The sequence below is a fragment of the Alosa alosa genome, chromosome 6 (genome assembly GCF_017589495.1).
Source record: "Alosa alosa isolate M-15738 ecotype Scorff River chromosome 6, AALO_Geno_1.1, whole genome shotgun sequence".
Lineage (NCBI taxonomy): Eukaryota > Metazoa > Chordata > Actinopteri > Clupeiformes > Clupeidae > Alosa > Alosa alosa.
Window position 1 is genome coordinate 19,593,692 of NC_063194.1, and position 19,225 is coordinate 19,612,916.

The following is a 19,225-nucleotide window of genomic DNA, read 5'->3' on the forward strand; positions in this document are numbered from 1 at the left end:
CTCTTAGACATGGATTAGCTTTTAATTGACATCAGAGAGGAGTGGAGTGAGATTGGGAGAGAGAGTGAGTGAGTGAGTGTGTGTGTGAGAGAGAGAAAGGATGAGAAAGAGGAAATGCAAGGAGAGGAAAAGAGAGGAAATGTCCATGACTGTATGCATGTATGTGTGTGTGTGTCAGAGAGATGGGAAAATACAGATAGTGGTGTTGGAGGGGTGTGTGTCTGTGGCTGTAACTCACTCAGCACTGAATAGGAAATGGACCAGAGTAAACTGAGGGGACGCATCCGGACACACAGGGTGTGATCCTCACTGGCGTAGCCAGCTGAGGCCCTGCTGGTGGGTTAGCTCATCGCTGATCACAGACAAACAATGAAGCTTATCGCATCACTAATAACGAAATATTTCCTTATTTAGCACTCCCTTTTTATGCATAGAGGAAATCTTATTGCAGTGAACACTTGTAATGAGAAAACAGATGAGAAGATACTGACCAAAAAAACATTTTCTGATATAAAAACATTAACAAGTTCAGTTTATTTGCTAGTCCTTTGCTGCGCAGGACTGTCATTGCAAACAATTATACTGAATGAACATAAAATACTCATATAATCATATCCAAATATAATACTGTGTCATGAAGTGCAATATCTTCATGTTAAAGTGTTTCTTGTATAAAAGACAATACAAGAGCAAGAACATTTATGAAGTATAAATAGTACGATTTATGGCAGAAAATATTATCCACAGTTTATCTACACTACACAGTCACATGCAAAGATGAATTCAACATGATCACCACATGTAGCCTACAACATATATATTTTCTGCTGCCCATGGAGAAAAAGCGAACATCTGCTTAGAGATAAATGCACCAATATTCATAATAGAATCCAAGAGTATGGATTAATGGCTGGAAATATTATGTCCAAAGATTATCTGTACTATAATGTGGGTTCATCAGTATGTTACATACAGCATACTTTAGACACAATAAAGGTATCATCTAAGCAATAGAAAGCAATAAAAACCCAAGCAGTCTTTAACAGCAGGAGCTCTACATAACGTACCATGGAATGAACTAGTGTGAGGGACTGTGGGGCTTCTCTGAGATGAAAGCAATGTGCAAGATGACAAGATCTAAGAGCTGAGGAGTTATTCAGAGGACATAGCAGTAGGCTATAGCTGCTACTGCTGCAGCTTAAACATCAATCACCAATGCAGGTTGTGCACTGGTCTACTGTGCAGATGCAACAACTAGAATTGTGTTGCCCCTGGAGTGTCTCTGTGTTACTGGGAAGAATGGTAAGATTTGTCAGATTTACCTTTTAAAGACAAATAAGGCAACAGAGATAGTTAGCATATGGTTCTGTATGTCTTTGAAGTCATAAGGAATTCTGGCAGAGCGAGAGCATTTCATGAAGCTGCTCGGACAAAAAAAAAAAAAAAAAAATCAGCACTTTACAATTCTGCTGTAATTAGATGAGAGTAAGCAGTGTCTCTAGATGCTCAGTCTGACGAGCTTAATTAACACTTCACATACATAAGTCATGAACAAATGTTCACACGGAGAAAGCGCTAGTTGATAAGGACTGTCACACACGCTGGATGATTACAGTATGTATAAACGTCATTTGTCGAGCACCGTTCATGTATATCAGGACCGCTAAAACAGCAAACGTGCTTAAAATAGATATGAGAAAAACAGGAAGAATGACAAAGAAAGCAAACTAACAAAACTAGACAGACAAAAAATAAAAAAAGACTACAGAGATAAGCAAGACTAATGTGCATACTAAAAAATCAAATATGTAAGAAATGAATATAAAAATGAAATAACATTTGGGGCACTCTCAATGAAGACAAATAATAATGGCCATTAGCACTGGCTCCAGCTAATTAAAATCATGCGGTTGTAAAATAGATGGACTTTGACACAGCAGCTGCACCACTAAGATCAAAAGCAACAGCCCTGCTAAGCCCAGCAGCAGTTTGATTGTGATGTTCCACAAACAGCATTAATAGAAGATATTTTCTCAGGGCTTCAGATCAGGCCATTTCCCAAATTAATTTACCCTCTATCAGTTCTGAGGTCAATGAATAATGAGCTTGAGTTATGGCTTGTGGCTGCCCCCTGCAGGATTAGACCAGTACTGCAATTCACTATTCTCAGTGTGCTTACTTGGCCACTGTGCTTTCGTAGAGGCAGAGACATTTACGATACTGCTGCTTTGATACATAATTCAAGCATGCCTGACAGCACGAACACCAGCCCCACTTATGGCTCCGAGCAAACTCTCTCAACCTCACTCAGATGGCAGAGAGAAAACTCTGAAGGCACGGAACATTACAAGCAGAGAGTAAAACAGAGACATAAACAGAGAAACCCTCCTCCCTATCTCAACCACATCACGATAAAGAATATGAATAAGCACCTCCCTGCTCATCCATAACCAGATCCATCTATCCTTCTCAGTCCTTTTTTTGTACGCTCAACTCTTCAGTCTTTGCTCCAGACTCAAACCTCTCGACCGCCCGCCGTGGGTCAGGGGGGAGACGTATGAGGCCGCAGTGTGCGGGCCCTCAGCAGGGTGAGGAGGTGACCTGCTCGTACTCAGGGCACTTGAGCAGGGCCGGGTAGCTAGCGCTCATCGGGAGCGAAGCTTCGCTGGACAGGTCAGAGGGGCTGCGTCCACGCTCCCACGCCTCCGGGTGCAGGAACTGGCCCGAGTGGTCAGAGCAGTCGCTCAGTCGTGGCCGGTAGAAGCTTGGGTGCGGGCGGTACAGCTCCTCAGCCGCGTAACGCTTCATGAAGAGGTAGACGGACATCACGCCTGCACTCTGGTGGACACAGACACAGAGACAGGTGACAGGTGAGAGAAACAGACAGAGAGAGCGAGACAGAGAGAGAGACCAGCATGAGAACTACAGGCACAGTGCGGCGCAGGCGTAACACTCACCTCAGTGAGGAGAAAGGAGATGGCAGCGAAGGCAAACGACCAGCCGTACTTGTAGCTGATGAAGGACTCACTGCTCTTGGTGCTGCTCATCATCTCATCATTTATACTGGAGATGTACAGGACCAGACCCACCACCAGCGACAGGCCTGAAGAGAGAGAGAGAGAGAGAGAGAGAGAGAGAGAGAGAGAGAGAGAGAGAGAGAGAGAGAGGGAAAAGAGGTAAAGAACCGGAGAACAAATTATGGAGAGAAACACAGGAAGAGAAAAAGAGAGAGAGATAACAGGAGAGAGAATGATGGATAAAGACACCGGGAGACAGAGAGAGAGAGGGAGGAGGAGGGAGATAGAGAGAGAAAAAGAGAGCAAGTAGATAGATACCTGAGAGGATGAAGAATATTCCAGAGACGAAGGCCAGAATGGTGCGATGTGGCCTGATATGACCCACGTTGTTGAGCACAAAGCCGATGAACATGAAGAACAGGCTGACCAGGGGGAAGGGTGTGGCTGAACGGATCATCTCTGAACAGGGACAAACCCAAAATAGAAATGCTCATTACTGACAGTCACCAATGAGGTCAGACACAAGAGCCTACCTTGCTTCTAACCTAGCACAGAGATTCTGCTCTGAGGTATATATTTCGAACAATTTTTAAAAAAAAAAATTAAAAACATAATTTGTAGAGAGACTGCATTCTGAAGAAACACATATTCAGTAATATATGTACTCTATTTATTTATAGGCTATATTGTTAATATTTTTGCAAAAGCACCTTATCGAAGTACCTTAGAAAAATACCTTATCAATATTTCCACTAATTTCTATAATATTCCTGATGAGTTCTCTGAAATGTGTTTGTGTGTGTCTGAGTCACCAGAAGAGGGCAGCAGAAAATGGGACTCACTGAGCACACTGACAGTGGACTCACTGGTTAGCTGGACATTCATGGGCATGATGTACTCGATGGTGAAGCAGCGTCCCATCTCTTCACCTGAGAGACAGATTGTTGAGAGTCACATTGGTACATGAGAACAGGACAGGAAACACTGGTCAAGTGTGAAAGAGACAAACACAACGCTGAAGTGATCAAGGAAATGGACACGCTGTACCTTACAGTAATATGAACAGCCATACACAGAAATCCCGAATTAGACACATGGCTTAACAGAAAGTGCAGAACATCTGAACAACACAGCATATAGAATATTTTCATAACATTAAATCTCAAATGATTTGCTTACTTGTGTTCTTGAATACCCAAAAATCTACAAGTTCATGTTAAGTTGATTGGCAGACAGTTACCATCCTGTCTGACTTTCTGATGTGAATGATATCAGTGTGAGTATGTGTGTGTGTGTGTGTGTGTGTGTGTGTGTGTGACTTTTTTGCAAGAAAATAATGATCCCAATGACCCCAAGTATCAAAAACTGAAAACATACAGTACATGCTCCATTTCACTAGTTCACATTCCGTAATTTTAAACAGATATAATAGCATAATAGAAAAGCATGTTTGGCGAAGTCTCTGGCCAGGGTCCTGAAGTGATTTGCGGGATCGTGCAGGAGTCAACTGTGCAGGCAGGAGTCGTGCAGGAGTCCGCCATACACACCAAAAAATGCATAAAAGACAGGACCACGCGAACAAATTCAACGGGAGAGCGCGAGGTGCGCTAATTTCCTCAGATCAGAGACATTTGACCAGATACAAGAGTGATAGGCGTCGGAGGACCACGGGCAGAGAGTTTTGAGAGCTTGACAGACCGTTAGGTGGCTGCACCATACATTTATGAGTAGAGTAATGGCCTGCTGGGATTCCGACTTGCGTAAGAACATCGTTGAGCTGCGTTTGAAACCAGAAGCGAGTTCCGCCCCTGATCCACTAGCACGCGATGCGAATTCCCCAAATCGCGACGCTACCCTCCATGAAGACGCTTTGATGGGCGTCCCCTTTTGTAGATGTGTGGTAACGTCAGGGCAAGAGCAGGCAGCCTAGTAAACAACCAAACAAAATGTTTCCCTTCACTATTTTGAAATTACCGAGGGAAAGTCATATCTATAAATTAGTTTGCAATTTGGGGGGACATTTCAATCATGAAGTTATCCATGTAGGATTCTAGCCACACATCATACAAACACGGAAATTTAGACACTGCTATGATTATTTTTTCTCATCTGGATACAAGGATACAAGGATACAAGGAAGTTTATTGTCACATGCATATAGTTACTGGAAGTAAGAAATGCAGTGAAATTCATGTCTGGTGTCAGCCTATTTGTGCATTAATGGGGGGGGGTGCAGTAGAAGAGGGGTTTAGTAGATTAAGTGGCAAGGGCTGCATAAAAAGGTGGGGGGAGGATTGGGATTGGGTGGGGGGCACCAACAAGGAGCACCCAAGAGCAACAGGGGGCAGGAAAACTCCCCTTACCAAGGAAGAAACCCTTGGGCAGATCCACGGCTCAAGGGCTAACCCAACTACCAGGGGTCTTGGTGTGTGTGTTGGGGGGATGACAGGGAGATGGGATAGTGTGCTGTGTATGTGGGGAGAGGGCAGTGTGCAATATGTGTGTTGGAGAAGCTTCCTCATGAGACAATGTGTGCTGTGTATTGGGGGTGGGGGGCAGTGTGCTGTAAGCATGTTGGGGATGTGTGTTGGAGAAGCTTCCTGATGAAATAATGTGCTGTGTATGTAGGGGCCCGAGGGACTTACTATTGCAAGCAGAGTACTGTATGTAATGTATGTGAGTGATGACAGTGAAGATGTGTGTGGGCTGGGGGAGTGGAGCAGTGACTGTGTGTGTGTGTGTGTGTAGTGTGTAGGTGGGTAGGTGGGGGCAGTGTGCTGTAAGTATGTAGAGGATGTGTGTTGGAGAAGATCCCAAAGACAATGTGCTGTGTATGTGGGGGCAGTGTGCAGCAAGTATGTAGAGGAGGCTTACTGTAGCAAGCAGTGTGCTGTATGTATGTGAAGTGATGACAGTGATGATGTAAGTGTGTGTGTTGGGGGTTAGAAAGGCTAGGCAATCAAGGACATGGGTAGATGGAGGAGAAATCAAAAATAATAAATAAAAAGTGTGCAAAAGTTGGAGAAAAGTCATATATATGTGTGTGTGTGTGTGTGTGTGTGTGTGTGTGTGTGTTTTGACGTGTGATGAAATAAGAAAATAAAAAAGGTCTGTAGCATAGGGAGAGGGATGTAAAAAAGTGCTAAAAGTCTTGTAGGTGTGTGTGGGTGTGTGTGTGTGTGGGTCATGAGTGCTGAGGAGTGAATGAGTGCAAAGTCAGTATAGTGTGAGTTCAGAGTTGGGAAATGTTTGAGAGTGCTGAGGAGTGAATGTGTGCAAAGTCAGTATAGTGTGAGTTCAGAGTTCGGATGGCCTGGGGATAAAAACTTCTCCTGAGTCTCTCAGTTCTGGCTTTGTGACTACATAGGCGCCTTCTTGATTTCAGCGTAGGAATAATCCATTGTTAGGATGAGAAGAGTCCTTCAGAATCTTTTGGGCTCTTAGGAGTACTCTTCTGGAATAGATATCTTGTAGAGCATGGAGTTGAGTTCTTATAGTACGTTCAGCTGAGCACTACTCTCTGCAGAGTACTACAATCTCTAACTGTGGAGTTCCCATACCAGGTGATGATGCTACCAGTTAGAACACTCTCAACCGCTGAAGTGTAGAAGGCCTTCATGATGGATGTAGAAACTTTGAATTTCCTTAGCTGACGAAGGAAGTAGAGTCGTTGTCTGGACTTCTTCAGAACATATTGAGTGTTAACAGTCCATGTTAAGTCTTCAGTAATGTGGACACCAAGGTATTTAAAACTTGTGACTCTCTCTACAGGTTGCCCGCTGATCATTAGTGGGGTGTAACTGTAGTTCTGCTGCCTTTCTGTAATCCACTACCATTTCCTTGGTTTTATTGATATTCAGTGTCAAGCTGTTAGATTGACACCACTGTGCCACCTCATCAACCTGATCCAAGTAGAACTGTTCATTGTTGTTACTAATCAGGCCCAAGATCACTGTGTCATCTGCAAACTTGATGATGGAGGTATGACTACTGTTGGCTTTTGCAGTCATGTGTGTAGATGTTGTACAGCAGTGGACTCAAAACACAGCCTTGGGGAGCACCAGTGCTGATGGTCTGACATGTTTCTGTACATTGGCGGTAAACCACACTACCGGAAAATTAGGTTTTGTTTAGGCTACGTGATGATGGACCTCCCCCCTGCGTTTTGCTCTACTATTGATACTCGCCTCGCGATGGACGGATTAATTTGCATAAAGTTGGGGATTGCTGAACTTTTTGACGCCACAAGCAGCCACAGCACTCGCCGCACCGCATACCCAGAGAGTCCCGATCTTGGTAGGTGGATTGCTTTTCATAGAAATGAATAGGGATGCTGGTCAGGTGTTACTTCGCATGCTAGTGGATCAGGGCTGCCCACTAGCATGCGCAAACACCGCGACGCAGTATCCCTATTCATTTCTATGAGAAGCTTAATTCGCACCCGCTTTGCCGCCTACATAGGAAATGAATGAATGGGCTATGCGCTGGTGGATTTGCCGCGATAATGGACAATTTGCAGGTGTGTCCATTATTGCGCCGTAGACACTTGCAGACACCTAGCCCTCTCCCCGCCGCGCGCCAGGGCGGTATATAGGCTAAAGTGTATGGTGTAACGTTTTATCTAATTACACAATGCCAGCTAACGTAAGCTACTAAAGTGGAGGTAGCCTACTTAAGACGTAATACTGTTAACATCTTTTATTGAAACACTCACAAATATCACTGACATGTTCCTCCAAAGCACCTTCAAGTCGCCAACAAGGTCTTTTTGATAGGGTGCAATGGCAAACTTGTTCTAAACTTAATGGCTTCACCACTATATAGCTTAATATATTTTCATGAAACCAACAACGATCAGGCGGAACAAATATTTCTGGCAGGCTATTGTTCCGGACCGGAAGACAAGAGCAAAGGGAGAACTTGTTTACCGAAGATGTACTTTCATTGGCTAACCGCCTTGCGTTAACCGCTCTCATTTGCATGAAGTTCAGCAGAGCCCAACTTCTTTACTTCTCTGTCACTCCCCGATGTGAGTCACGCATGCTCAGATTGATAGGTTTTACGGCATAACGCCAAGGGATCCGACTGAAATCTATAAAATTATTCACTTTTCTGTTTAAAAAACGTTTTAGCTATCTGAGACTGTTTGATTGCTAACGTTAGCAAACGCCATTCAAGTGACAGCCTTTGTTGTGCTTGATTGCTTACTTAGCCTAGCAGCTACTTGCTTACTTGCCAGCAGTGAACAAACTTCATTATGTAGGTCAATTTTTATTGATATTACAGAAGTCTCTCGCTAGCAGGCTACTTCAGCCTCTAATCTAGAACTGACATTAGAGATCATGCCGTGAAAATGTGATGCCTTACGCTAAATAATGCATTACTGCTGTGTAGGCTAATGTCATTATTCTGTGGCTAAAAGCACTGGTAGTCGCAAACAAAGATTCTAGAGCGGAGCAAGATAGATCAGTTACGTCATAGGCATGAAGTACGCTCTGAGCCTGATTTTAGGCGCCATTTTAATAAGCTCAGCGCAACATTTCATATACAGTTCCAATTCTATGAGCCCACCTGAACAGCTGTTTATAACGTTACCAGCTGTTTTTTTTTCTTTCTCGGTAATGAACTGCAAGAACTGACAGTGTGAAAGGCCCGATTGATCTTTTTCCAAGTTTACACTGAATAAGGAGAGGTAAATAGGCCTATTATTTAGACAGAAGTAGCTATTGCACTGGTAAATAGATCACATACATTCCCATTGAGAGACTGTATAGCCTACTGATAAGCTAGCTAGCAGGCAAACTAACTTAACGTTAGTTATATTATCACCATTTTTCTTTTTTCTACCTGTAGGCTATAAGTTAACCCTTTGTTCACAGCCTGCTTAAACACAGCGCATAAGATAGGCTATATCAATCACTAATAAGGTCGAGATTTCACTCAAGCGTCTGATGTTCATAACTTAAATAAATGCAAATGGTATAGGCTAAACACAACCGTGCTTGACACTATTGTATTGTTTCCATGCAGTAAAAAACTCCCAAATTGTCCTGCTTGCCTATGTAAAATGCATATGACCACAGAAGTTCGTTTTCAAAAATCATTAGCCTATTTACAGGCTGCAGCCAACTTAAAACACGTCCAGATGAATCTAACCGTTGGACTTAATTTGTGCAATTATATGTTAATAAAATAATTTGCTTAAGTTATAAAATAGCTGTAGTCCTATTATTTAGGCCTACTCATCTAGGCCTACTGTAAATCCTCAAATTATGGCAGGGGTCTTTTCTTTACTTATAGGCTGCGTAAGCACATGCCTTTATTTAATTAAGCATAATTTACTTTTTATTATAGGCTGCGCAATTGGTGTAAATATTAACTTTCAGTGTTTTACGATGTCTTTGTAAATTAGGCCTACGTTTAATTAAAAAGTGTTTCTTGCGTGCGTTCATTCTCTCATTCCCTCTCCAAAATGTTCCTGTTCTAGGCTGATCAGGTGCATGAACCCAGCATCGGTGTGCGCATCACATGAATCACAATTGAGACAATAGATTGACCATCTTGTACAACTGCAAAGCCTTATCATAGGCATGTTACATTCATGACATGAAAAATGGAACTTATAGAACGAAAATGACAAATTAGGCAGTCGGCTAAACGTTTTAAACTTGCGCAAAACTGATGAACCCAGCATCGGTTCGTCGCATAAATCAAAACACAAATTGAAGCAACACTGACCATTGGACAATCCTACCACAAAACCTTTCCATAGGCATTTAACGTTTATGACATAAGAAGTGGAATATGAACGTATTTCATCACACCTGACAATTAAACGAGACAATTAAGAGCTGTGGCTTTTCGCGATTTGACTGATTCTTGAGTTTTCAGCGCAGTGTTGACTTGCATGCGCGTCTTTTTAAGATGGTGAGCGTAAATGAAGGAAAGCCCTCTAATCGGACGGGCAAGACTGACAAGTAGACCGTGCCGTCCGGTGGCTACGCCAGAGGCCTATGTCAAACAGATGCTTTCTCTTCGATCTCCACAAATGAAGCTACAGTTAATTCCTTAGCCGTTTGAATAAATTTGCGTGTGCGATTAACAACGCGACAGACAACGTTGTGTTAAATAGGGTACAATACTAACTTTGTTCAAAATTAATGAAATTTAAATGTAGGCTACCTTTAGACTACTTTGTTTCCCAACAAAGTAACGAAATTACATTAACACTATATCCCAAACATAGGCCTATTGAACTTAGTTTTGGTGGATGATGGACAGATGTCAGTGCCCTAGCCTAATTTACCCTCGGAAATAATTCAACATTGTCTTTATACAATATATTTAACTGGTCTAGACATGGTGTGGTCTATTGGATTTCTCGTAATTTCAACATACAGCTTTAAAGAACAAATATTGATAACATTTTAGGATCAGCGCCATAGGATTCCCACGGTAGCCAGTGTCTGTGACGACACCTGAGCTTATTAAAATGGCGCCCATAGAGTCATAGAACGTACTTCAACATATCCAACGTATTTTCCAGGCAGTAATCCATCTTGCGCGTAGTTCTAGAATCTTTGGTCGCAAAGTAGCAAAGTGACGCATGCGCGACTCACATCGGGGAGTGACACCGCCTCTGTTAGAATGGCCGCACCGCCTTCCCAAGGTGCACTGCGGAAGCGTAAACCACGCCTTGCCGATCTCCATAGGAAATCAATGGGCTATGTGCGGCGTGGTGGACTTTGACGCAATAATGGACACGAGCCGACAGAGCGTCCGTAGTCTGTAGAGGGGATCTATCCATGCGATGGAAAAAAGTAATTAGCCAAAATTGTATAGGGCTTCAGGAGAGATGTTGAAAACGCCCGGTTGTGAAGTTCGCCATCTAATGTACCCCAATTTAGCAAAATAAGCAATTAAAATATGGAGCAGAGATACACGGTGGTGTAGGTGCTCCCTTGAGCTAGGGAAGGGCTTTAATATGCTGGCACTCTCTGAACACAGAGGAAGGCAAAAAACTCCCAGATATTTAAAGGAGAAAAAATTCCTTTCCTTGCCCTCTTAGCAATGAGCGATAGAGCCACAGCTCCTGTGTATCAGCTACCTTACGGCCAACGCAGGCATTGAGTTGGGGTGAAAGCGATGCTCCCTTAAATACATTTTGTGATCACCACATAGATTATATTTTGTTACTATTTCATGTAGACATGGTCTCAGATGAGATGCCGAGATGGGATAGGGTGGTGGCACCAATCCAGGGAAAGGGCTGGGGAAAAACGCGGGCTCGAACGCGGTTTGCGCCGACGGGAGATGATGGGGAAAGGGGAAAAAGTACAGACTCGGACGCTACGGGGGAAGGGGGAGGAGGTTGCGCAGCACCCTGTGTCGGTAAAGAGAAAAGTGGGGAGGGTAGATTAGCTGAATAAGAGAAAGAGGCCACAGTAGCGGAAGACAAGGTAGAGGGCAGCACGCTGGCTGCCATAACTTGCTGAGTTGAGTGAGCAGGGGGAAAAGGCTGATTAGGAATAGAGAAAGAGGCCGCAGTAGCGGTTGGCAAGGGAGAGGGCTGCACGCGGGCTGCCATAACTTGCTGAGTTGAAAAACATGTTGCATGAACAGAGGGGGAGACGCTGGAGGAACGGAGCTCTGCGCTGCGGCGATGGTGCTCGGTTGATCGGCTATAGGAGTGGAAAGACAAACTGATTGTTGGAGAAGGCAAAGCAGGTCTGCTTTCCCTGCGGAATGAGTGACCAGGGTATGCAAATGAGATGCAATGTAATGATGTATGTACAGGCTTTCAGTGCAAATAAAAACCCAAGCAGTGATCTGCTGGCATTGCTCTTAAACTATGATCAATCCCCCCACCCACCCCAAACCACCCACTCCAAACCACCCACTCCCCTTAAAATGTCCTTTAGCTATTGCCATGGTGATAGTTGTCAGGGAGGCAGCGTTTTTACCACGCTCTCAGTTCCACCCATGTAATGAGGGCTTGTCTGGTGTTGCTAAATTGGCTGCATTGTTAGCGAGGGCAGACAGCTCTGGGTGGCGCTTTGGTCTCCCCCTGCTGTGAGCCATCACTTTCTGGGTGGGTGTGCTGTGCACAGGCTCTGCTCCAAGATGACACAGTGTGCCAAAGCCTCCGTATCCTCCAAACATCAGGGACCAGGGCTGTGGTTATAAGCCCAGAATAGCAAAAAAGGGAGACACTTTTCTGAGACTATCTGTTTGTTGACAGTGCAACACCGTCAACAAACATAAGCAAACTTGTCTGATTCCAATTATTGGTTTCTTTGAGTTTGTTGGTTTCTTGGTTTGTTGGTGTACAGTATGCAGTACCCTCCACAATTGTTGGCCCCCCTGGTGAAGTTGAGTAAGAGATGTAAAATATATTTTTATATCAACACATACATTTTTTTTGCTTATTTGTGAAAGTAAATTGGGACTTTTTAAGAAATGTTGAAAGGCTTGTCTGTTCACCGGCACTTAATTAATAAATTTAGGTTAGGGTTTAAATGTTTATGGTTTTTGTTAATGTGAAAACGTTTATTTACATTGTTGCCAATTATTCTTATTGTTGACATTTTATATTCTTACTTTCTTACTATTTTTTTTAACTAATGTAGTGTTCATATACTGTAAGTCACTTTGGACAAACTTATCAACCAAATACCATAACCAAAGACCCTCTCTGCCATAACCATAACCAAAGAGAATCTTTGCTCTACACACAGATCTGAGTAGGCTACAGCTAGTAATCAAGGATTTTTGCTACAGCTGAATGAACATTCTACCCTTTGTTGCTCCTCCAGATTTAAAAGACTACATTTATTGCTGTGACAACATCAGGTACAACGTTTATTTGCAAAACTCTGAAGATTCCATTCCAAGATGTGCAAAGTAGAATCTTGAGTGAATTCCAAGAATCTACTAAGTCACTTCAAAGCGAACAGGTGAAAATAATGAAGCTCTGCGAACTTTTCAGCTACTGTCTACCGATCCAAAAGAAGAAGCACAGGAATGAGAGGGTTGACACCAGCAAGAAGAAGAAAAGAAAGGAGGCTAAGCACCTCAAGAAGGAGATGGCAGACAGGAGGAGAAAGGAGGCCCTTGAGATGGACATCTCCAAGGTTTAGAGTGTGGAGACTGTAGTAGTGTCTCTGGAGGAGGTGAAGGATAGGCCTGCAGAGAGACTTGAGGGTGAGCATACAGTGATCGCTATCCACCATGCTGAGATGGCTAATGCTAGGCTGGTGTCTCGCCCAAGAGCTGAGAAAGAGAACATCAGTGAGCCTGATCAAGAGACCAGCAAAGAGGGATGCAGTAAGTATAACATTTTCAGATAGAATAGCCTAAAATAATCAAAATGGACTTATGAATAAAAATAATCGTTTCATCTCTCTCGACAGCCCTGATTGAATCATCTGTTGACCAAGGGATACCTCAGCTGGACGAGGGGGGTGGTAGGAGCCCATCTCCACTGAAGGTTGATGGAGATGGTGATTGAGACTTCAGCAAAGAGGACTGCAGTAAGTATCACATTTTCGGATGGTTGAATAGAGTTTAAATGGACATTTTAATGTTGTCAGTCTTACTAATTATAATAATTTCATCTGTCTCCATAGCCCTGAATGAGTCATCTATTGACCATGGGACACATCAGCTGGACGAGGGAGGCGGTAAGACCTCATCCCTGTTCCATGCTAAGGGAGACGGAGCGTGACCTGTGCCTCAGTTGAAACTGGACTGGCACAGACACCAGCCTACAATTGGGAAGCCCACACCACAGGCCGGTGCGTGGCATACGCCTCACACCCCTGAGAAGAGTGACGTGATGGAGGAAGAGAGGAGGAAAATTCTGCATGGATCTTTTGAGAGGAGGGGCATTACTACCCAGAATACAACCACACAGGCCACACTGACCACTGAGGAAGACAATCCCACACCACAGCCTGCTGTGTGGCACACAAATAAAATCCCTGAAGAGAGAGATGAAGATAGGAGGAAAATTCTGCACGGATTTGTCAAGAGAAGGGGCCTTACTACATGTAGGCCAAAGAGGGAATTTAGATAGTCTACATAACATTGCATTAACATTTGTGTTTACAATAAATGTATTGAATTTCATTTAAATCATACTGCATCGTGTTGTTCCTCTATTATCTCATGTTACATTTATTTAAGAGATTTTAGAGTTGAGTAAAAATGTATATAAATTTCACAATGAAAACAATGAGGAAAAATCCAATCTTGAAGGGAAGCACATTTATTCTGTTACTTCATCAAGGAATAAATATTTTTTACAAAAGCAGTTGCCAGAATTATTGGTATCCCTCCATATAATAGGCTACTCTCTAAAGTTGATAACAGCTGTTAGTCTTACAACATCTAATAAAGTTACAGAATGCAACTTGCTTTCTACAGAATCTCTCCAGACCATTCAGATTCCTGGGTCCTCCCCTGTGCATTCCCCTCTTTAGCTCACTCCAATGTTTTTTTATGGTGGTTAGGGGGTTGTCCTGCCTTGCATGTAACATGCTGTTGCATTTGGACATTGTAATCGTTTGGTAGAATGAAAAGCAATTTGAACTAAAGCTACTGATTTATTGCCTAAATTGTGATGCCCCAGACGCCCCTTGGCGTCGTGATGCGCGTGGTGGTAGCAGCGGCACTGTTGCCAAGGACGGTTGCTTGATCTACAGGTGGCTTCTCCACTGGAGGCTTGAGTGCAGGGACACGCAGATGTCAATACTCACACAAACATACACATGCACGTACACACACAACCTTGCACGCATGAACACACACACACGCACGCAGACACACACACACACACACACACACACACATACACACACACACACACACACAGTCTCATTCACCTGCCATGAAGCAGACCCTCCAGAGGCCCGAGTGCAGGGACATGCGTATGTCGGCGCTCTGGTTGAGCGGCAGGATGACGCCCTCCTCCAGGTAGAGCCAGTAGTCGGTGCTGACGGCCACACCGAGGAGGCCCAGGCCGCTCACCGCCAGCACACTGCTCAGCAGCGTCAGTGCCTTCCGCCCACACAGGCTCATGCTGCTCCCGCCGGCTGACACTAGAGGGCGCCAAAGCAAGCAACACGGACGCACACAGCACCTGTGGAGAGACATGCATGAAACAGACCGCACACAGACACGGATGCTTCTAATGCAGACTAATGTGAACTTGTGGACATCAACGTCAATATTCTTGCATACTATGTATTATGATGATGAAGTATATTAAAAAAGTAAAAAAACAAAAAAAAACACTGCAGAACCTCAGAAAGACACTCGTGCAAATAAATAAACACAATAGAACATATCTCTCCACATTTTCCCTGAATCATTGCAATAAACATCAGGTGAGTTTCCCATGCATTACAGCACACCAGCAGATACAATGCTACCTCTAAAAAGCTATATAACTCAGTAGGCCTACCGGGCTGCTTAGAATGTTAGATTTAGATTCTGATTGCCTTGCGGCTCTGACACCTGAGGGCTGAAGGGTGTCATGACACCCCTAAGGGTTTTAAGATCTTCAGGTTATCTGAAGGCCAAACCACAAAAACACTTTTTTCGGTGGGTTTCCTCATGTTGGTATGTAAAAGCGTGTGATAGCTTCTTAAATGGAATCGAACAAAAACGCACAAATGTATAGTTGTCTGTAAATGTGCCATTTTTATTTGAATCGATATAATATGGAAAACGATCTTAATAATATCCTTATGGAGGATGATGACATGATTTCATGACATGATTTCCGATCCAAGGTTATTTCAACTGGTAGGCTACCTAAAGGTGATGCACCTGTCGAAGACGGTCGACAGCTGATCATGTCAATGATCACCTTGATAACTGTCCGATTTTAGATTTACGCACAGCATGACCATGGCAAAAATTAATGCAACATTTTTTTACAGTTCAGAAATAATATCACAAACCACAAAGGAACCTCTTCGTAACTGTCCGGTCAGTAGTGATCAACAACACATTCTGAACCGGCGGGTGCAAATCAAGCATACTGAACACATATAATTGCTCACGTAATAACACGAGTGCTGTATCACTTCGCCAGGTGACATTCCATTCGCATCTACTCAAATACCCATTGAAAACATAGCTGGAGTTAATGAATTGCCATACTTGGATCTCTGGACACCACAGTAAAAAGAAATAAACAAAGAATGCAGGTGGAAACTTTTACCGTACCTGGAGTCGCGTGAGCTGCTGTGCGTAATTTGCGTGTTCAGTTCTTGCAGTTGGAGGCAGTCCACTTCTTGCTGCCTGTGTAAGTATGAGTAAACAATGCGAAGGGCGAGCACACCAGTTGTGATTGCTGTTTCTGTAGTCAGAAGCCTTACACAGGGATGAAGACGTTAATTGTGCTGTGTTTCAAGTTCTTCTCGGCTGTGGTGCGGTTGAGGTTGAACTAAAATGGATTTGTTCTCATCCTGCACCTCACAATGCTCAGTTGGACGTGAATTAGAAACGCATCGTTCCTGAACCCAATGTGTCTGTTGTCTGGTGACCCAATCGTTTCAGTGGAAGAGTCAGATTAGGTCTTGCCCTCCTTCCAGTAGGTCCGTTTTCTTCCCTTCAATAGGCAGTAGTTTAGTTTTGGTTATTTCAACTGAAGGCGGCGCTGCGCAGTGCGATGCATGCGGGTTGCACGTGCAAAGCCCTTGCATGCTCAGAATTTATCACATTTTGCGCCATGGAAGCAGCAGGTGTTTTGTTTAAGGACAAATCAAATTATGTGCACTGTATATTCAGTACTGTATATTCAGAGTTAATAACATACTATTGGCACATTCAGGCACCGCAGTCGTTTTGGACATAATGGGTATGGCCTGTTAAGTGGAAAATGAGCTTAACAGAGAAAGCTCTTACTATACAAATGTTGGAGAATGGAATTATTCGTGATATAAGCTTGACTTTACATAAGTTAAATAAGTGTATACATTTCAGTTAATTAAAAAAGACAAATAATACTTGCCCATTGACTTGATGTGAAGAATGCCAATCTCCTGGAATTGTCCCATACTTCGTAGCAGTCTTCCACTCTCCTGCTCAGTCAATACTGCAGTCAATGATCTCAGTTCCTTGTATACATGGTGGTCAGATCCTAGGGATTTGTGTCATGTGAGGATCTTTCTAACATTTCAACATGGTATTTATTCACAGTGTAAATAAAGATAATAAAAAAGCATAGGCTACTGCATGAAAAGCCTGACAATTTTAATTTAAAGAAAAAGAACTGGGCCCCAAATTAAATTATGGGCGTGTGATTTCAGTCATTTAGCAAAGTGTCATGAACTAAATTTATTGTGTTGTGTGTGGGAGCATTGAGCCGATCCAACAATGTTTTTGCTTTGAATCTTTCTCATGGTATTAAAATAGCAAATACATTTAGTATGTCTTTATTATTTTTGATTTCTCCTCCATCTACCCATGTCCTTGATTGCCTAGCCTTTCTTTCTCACACATATTGCACACTGCCCTCTCCCCACATACACAGCACACTATCCCATCTCCCCTGTCATCCCCCCAACACACACACCAAGACCCCTGGCAGTTGGGTTAGGCCCTTGAGCCGTGGATCTGCCCAAGGTTTCTTCCTTGGTAAGGGAGTTTTTCCTTGCCCCTGTTGCTCTTGGGTGCTCCTTGTTGGTTCCCCCCCCCCCCCCCCATTCCAATCCTCCCTCACCTTTCTTATGCAGCCCTTGCCACTTAATCTACTAAACCCCTCCTCTACTGCACTTTTTACCCCCCCCACTTTGGACAAATAGGCTGACACCAGACATAATTTCACTGCATTTCTTACTTCCAGTAACTATATGCATGTGACAATAAACTTCCTTGTATCCTTGTATCCTTGTAGTATAGTTATGCATTTTTCTTATTTTTAAATTAGGGCCCCTGGTATGTGATGATTGAATGTTTTGGAATTGTATACTGTGTATTGGTGTGTTAAGGATCTGATTTCTTTTGTTTGATCTGAGCTCAGGTTTAGCATTTCTATTTGAACAGCTCTTGTATAATCACTTTGATGCCTTAATAAAAGGCATGGGAAGCTGGTATCTGACATTTATAATGAGTAGACGAGACCCACACTAGAGGAAAGAGCACTGGAGGAGGCCAAACTATTTATTAAGTATGATTATAGCTGGTAAGGTCGATTTTGTCCCACCAGAACAGAGTAAATGATTTGTGTCCACATACTGCTTAATGTGTAGAGATGTTTTTATATTCATGTTTATCATCTTACATTGAGCAGCTCTGACTTCCCTTGTGTGTTCTTAGCTTGGGAAGTAAAACTCTTATTCACTGTATGTCTGCAATATGTAAAGACATATCGGTAATAACAGTACTTTCTATGAACCCAGTATTCATACAGTATTATAAACACATTCATAAAGGGGCATAAATAATTTATAAAGCCTCTTAATTATTGGCATCATATATAACTATTTATACATACTCATGACTGTGTTCATAAAGCATTATGATGTTACTGTATATGCTATAAAGTGGTCAAATAAGCTTTATAATCCTTTGTGACACTTCAAGCTTTCAAGTCTTACATGGTCTTACACACACACACACACACACACACACACACACAGTTGCTCCGTTTTTGTAAGACTTTGTCTAGTCTTTTCTTCAGAGTCCGAACCACCTACAGCTTCAAGTCTTATACGGTAACATCATAATACTTTATGAACAAAGTCATGAAATGCATACATGGTTAGATATACTAATGACAATACATGAGTCTTTATGAATGGTTTATAACCTATAAATGTATTCATAATGCTTTATGAATACTGGCTTCATAGAAAGTGTAATTTACTGGGTTCATATAAAGTGTTACATATCTGATGTGAGGTCATAGACAACATTCCTTGGTATGGAAAAAATGCACTATTAACTTTTTCAAAGACCACAAAAGCTGAGTATTTTTAAATACATTTATTCATACACAGTATCCTTCACACCACAATAAACAAAGAAAACATATACTGTAGCAGGATCCTGGCAAACAGCATGATAGGTGAGTTGAAAGTAGAGAAACGTAGCCTAATTCCAGAAAGCACTCCAAGGATTCACCCTCCAAAGAGAAGATGAGCTCAACAGATGATTATCTGAGCAAAACCAGATACTTTTGTTTTTCGCTCCAT

At 42.8% G+C, this 19,225-nt stretch overlaps 1 protein-coding gene and 1 long non-coding RNA gene across 4 annotated transcripts; one reads left to right on the top strand and one right to left on the bottom strand.

Moving 5' to 3' along the window:
- Nucleotides 1–423: 423 nt before the first annotated feature.
- LOC125295495 (voltage-dependent calcium channel gamma-5 subunit-like) lies at nt 424–16,606 on the bottom strand. Of its 2 annotated transcripts, none has more exons than XM_048244767.1 (6): nt 16,254–16,606; nt 14,903–15,159; nt 3,884–3,946; nt 3,336–3,476; nt 2,958–3,103; nt 424–2,838 (listed from the first exon to the last, which is right to left on the bottom strand). In XM_048244767.1, exons 2-6 carry the CDS (start codon nt 15,096–15,098, stop codon nt 2,581–2,583), a joined length of 804 nt encoding a protein of 267 aa, XP_048100724.1. In that variant the 5' UTR covers nt 15,099–15,159; nt 16,254–16,606; the 3' UTR covers nt 424–2,580. The 2 variants fall into 2 exon arrangements, with proteins under 2 accessions (XP_048100724.1, XP_048100723.1); XM_048244766.1 differs by having other exon boundaries at nt 3,860–3,946.
- Nucleotides 12,832–13,855, top strand: LOC125295496. 2 transcript variants are annotated; one of them, XR_007193667.1, is made up of 4 exons: nt 12,832–12,869; nt 13,006–13,343; nt 13,430–13,549; nt 13,646–13,855. It is a non-coding gene; the product is annotated as an uncharacterized LOC125295496 (long non-coding RNA). The 2 variants fall into 2 exon arrangements; XR_007193668.1 differs by lacking the exon at nt 12,832–12,869 and having other exon boundaries at nt 12,971–13,343.
- Nucleotides 16,607–19,225: the final 2,619 nt, after the last annotated feature.

What these genes read in the sequence shown, in the direction of transcription:
- LOC125295495 (XM_048244766.1), bottom strand. Translation starts at nt 15,098, where the DNA reads ATGAGCCTGTGTGGGCGGAAGGCACTGACGCTGCTGAGCAGTGTGCTG. An exon ending in GAGGGTCTGCTTCATGGCAG is followed by an intron (nt 3,947 to 14,902) that starts GTGAATGAGACT and finishes TCTGTCTCTCAG; the next exon opens with GTGAAGAGATGGGACGCTGC. An exon ending in TCTCCTTTCTCCTCACTGAG is followed by an intron (nt 2,839 to 2,957) that starts GTGAGTGTTACG and finishes TGTGTCCACCAG; the next exon opens with AGTGCAGGCGTGATGTCCGT.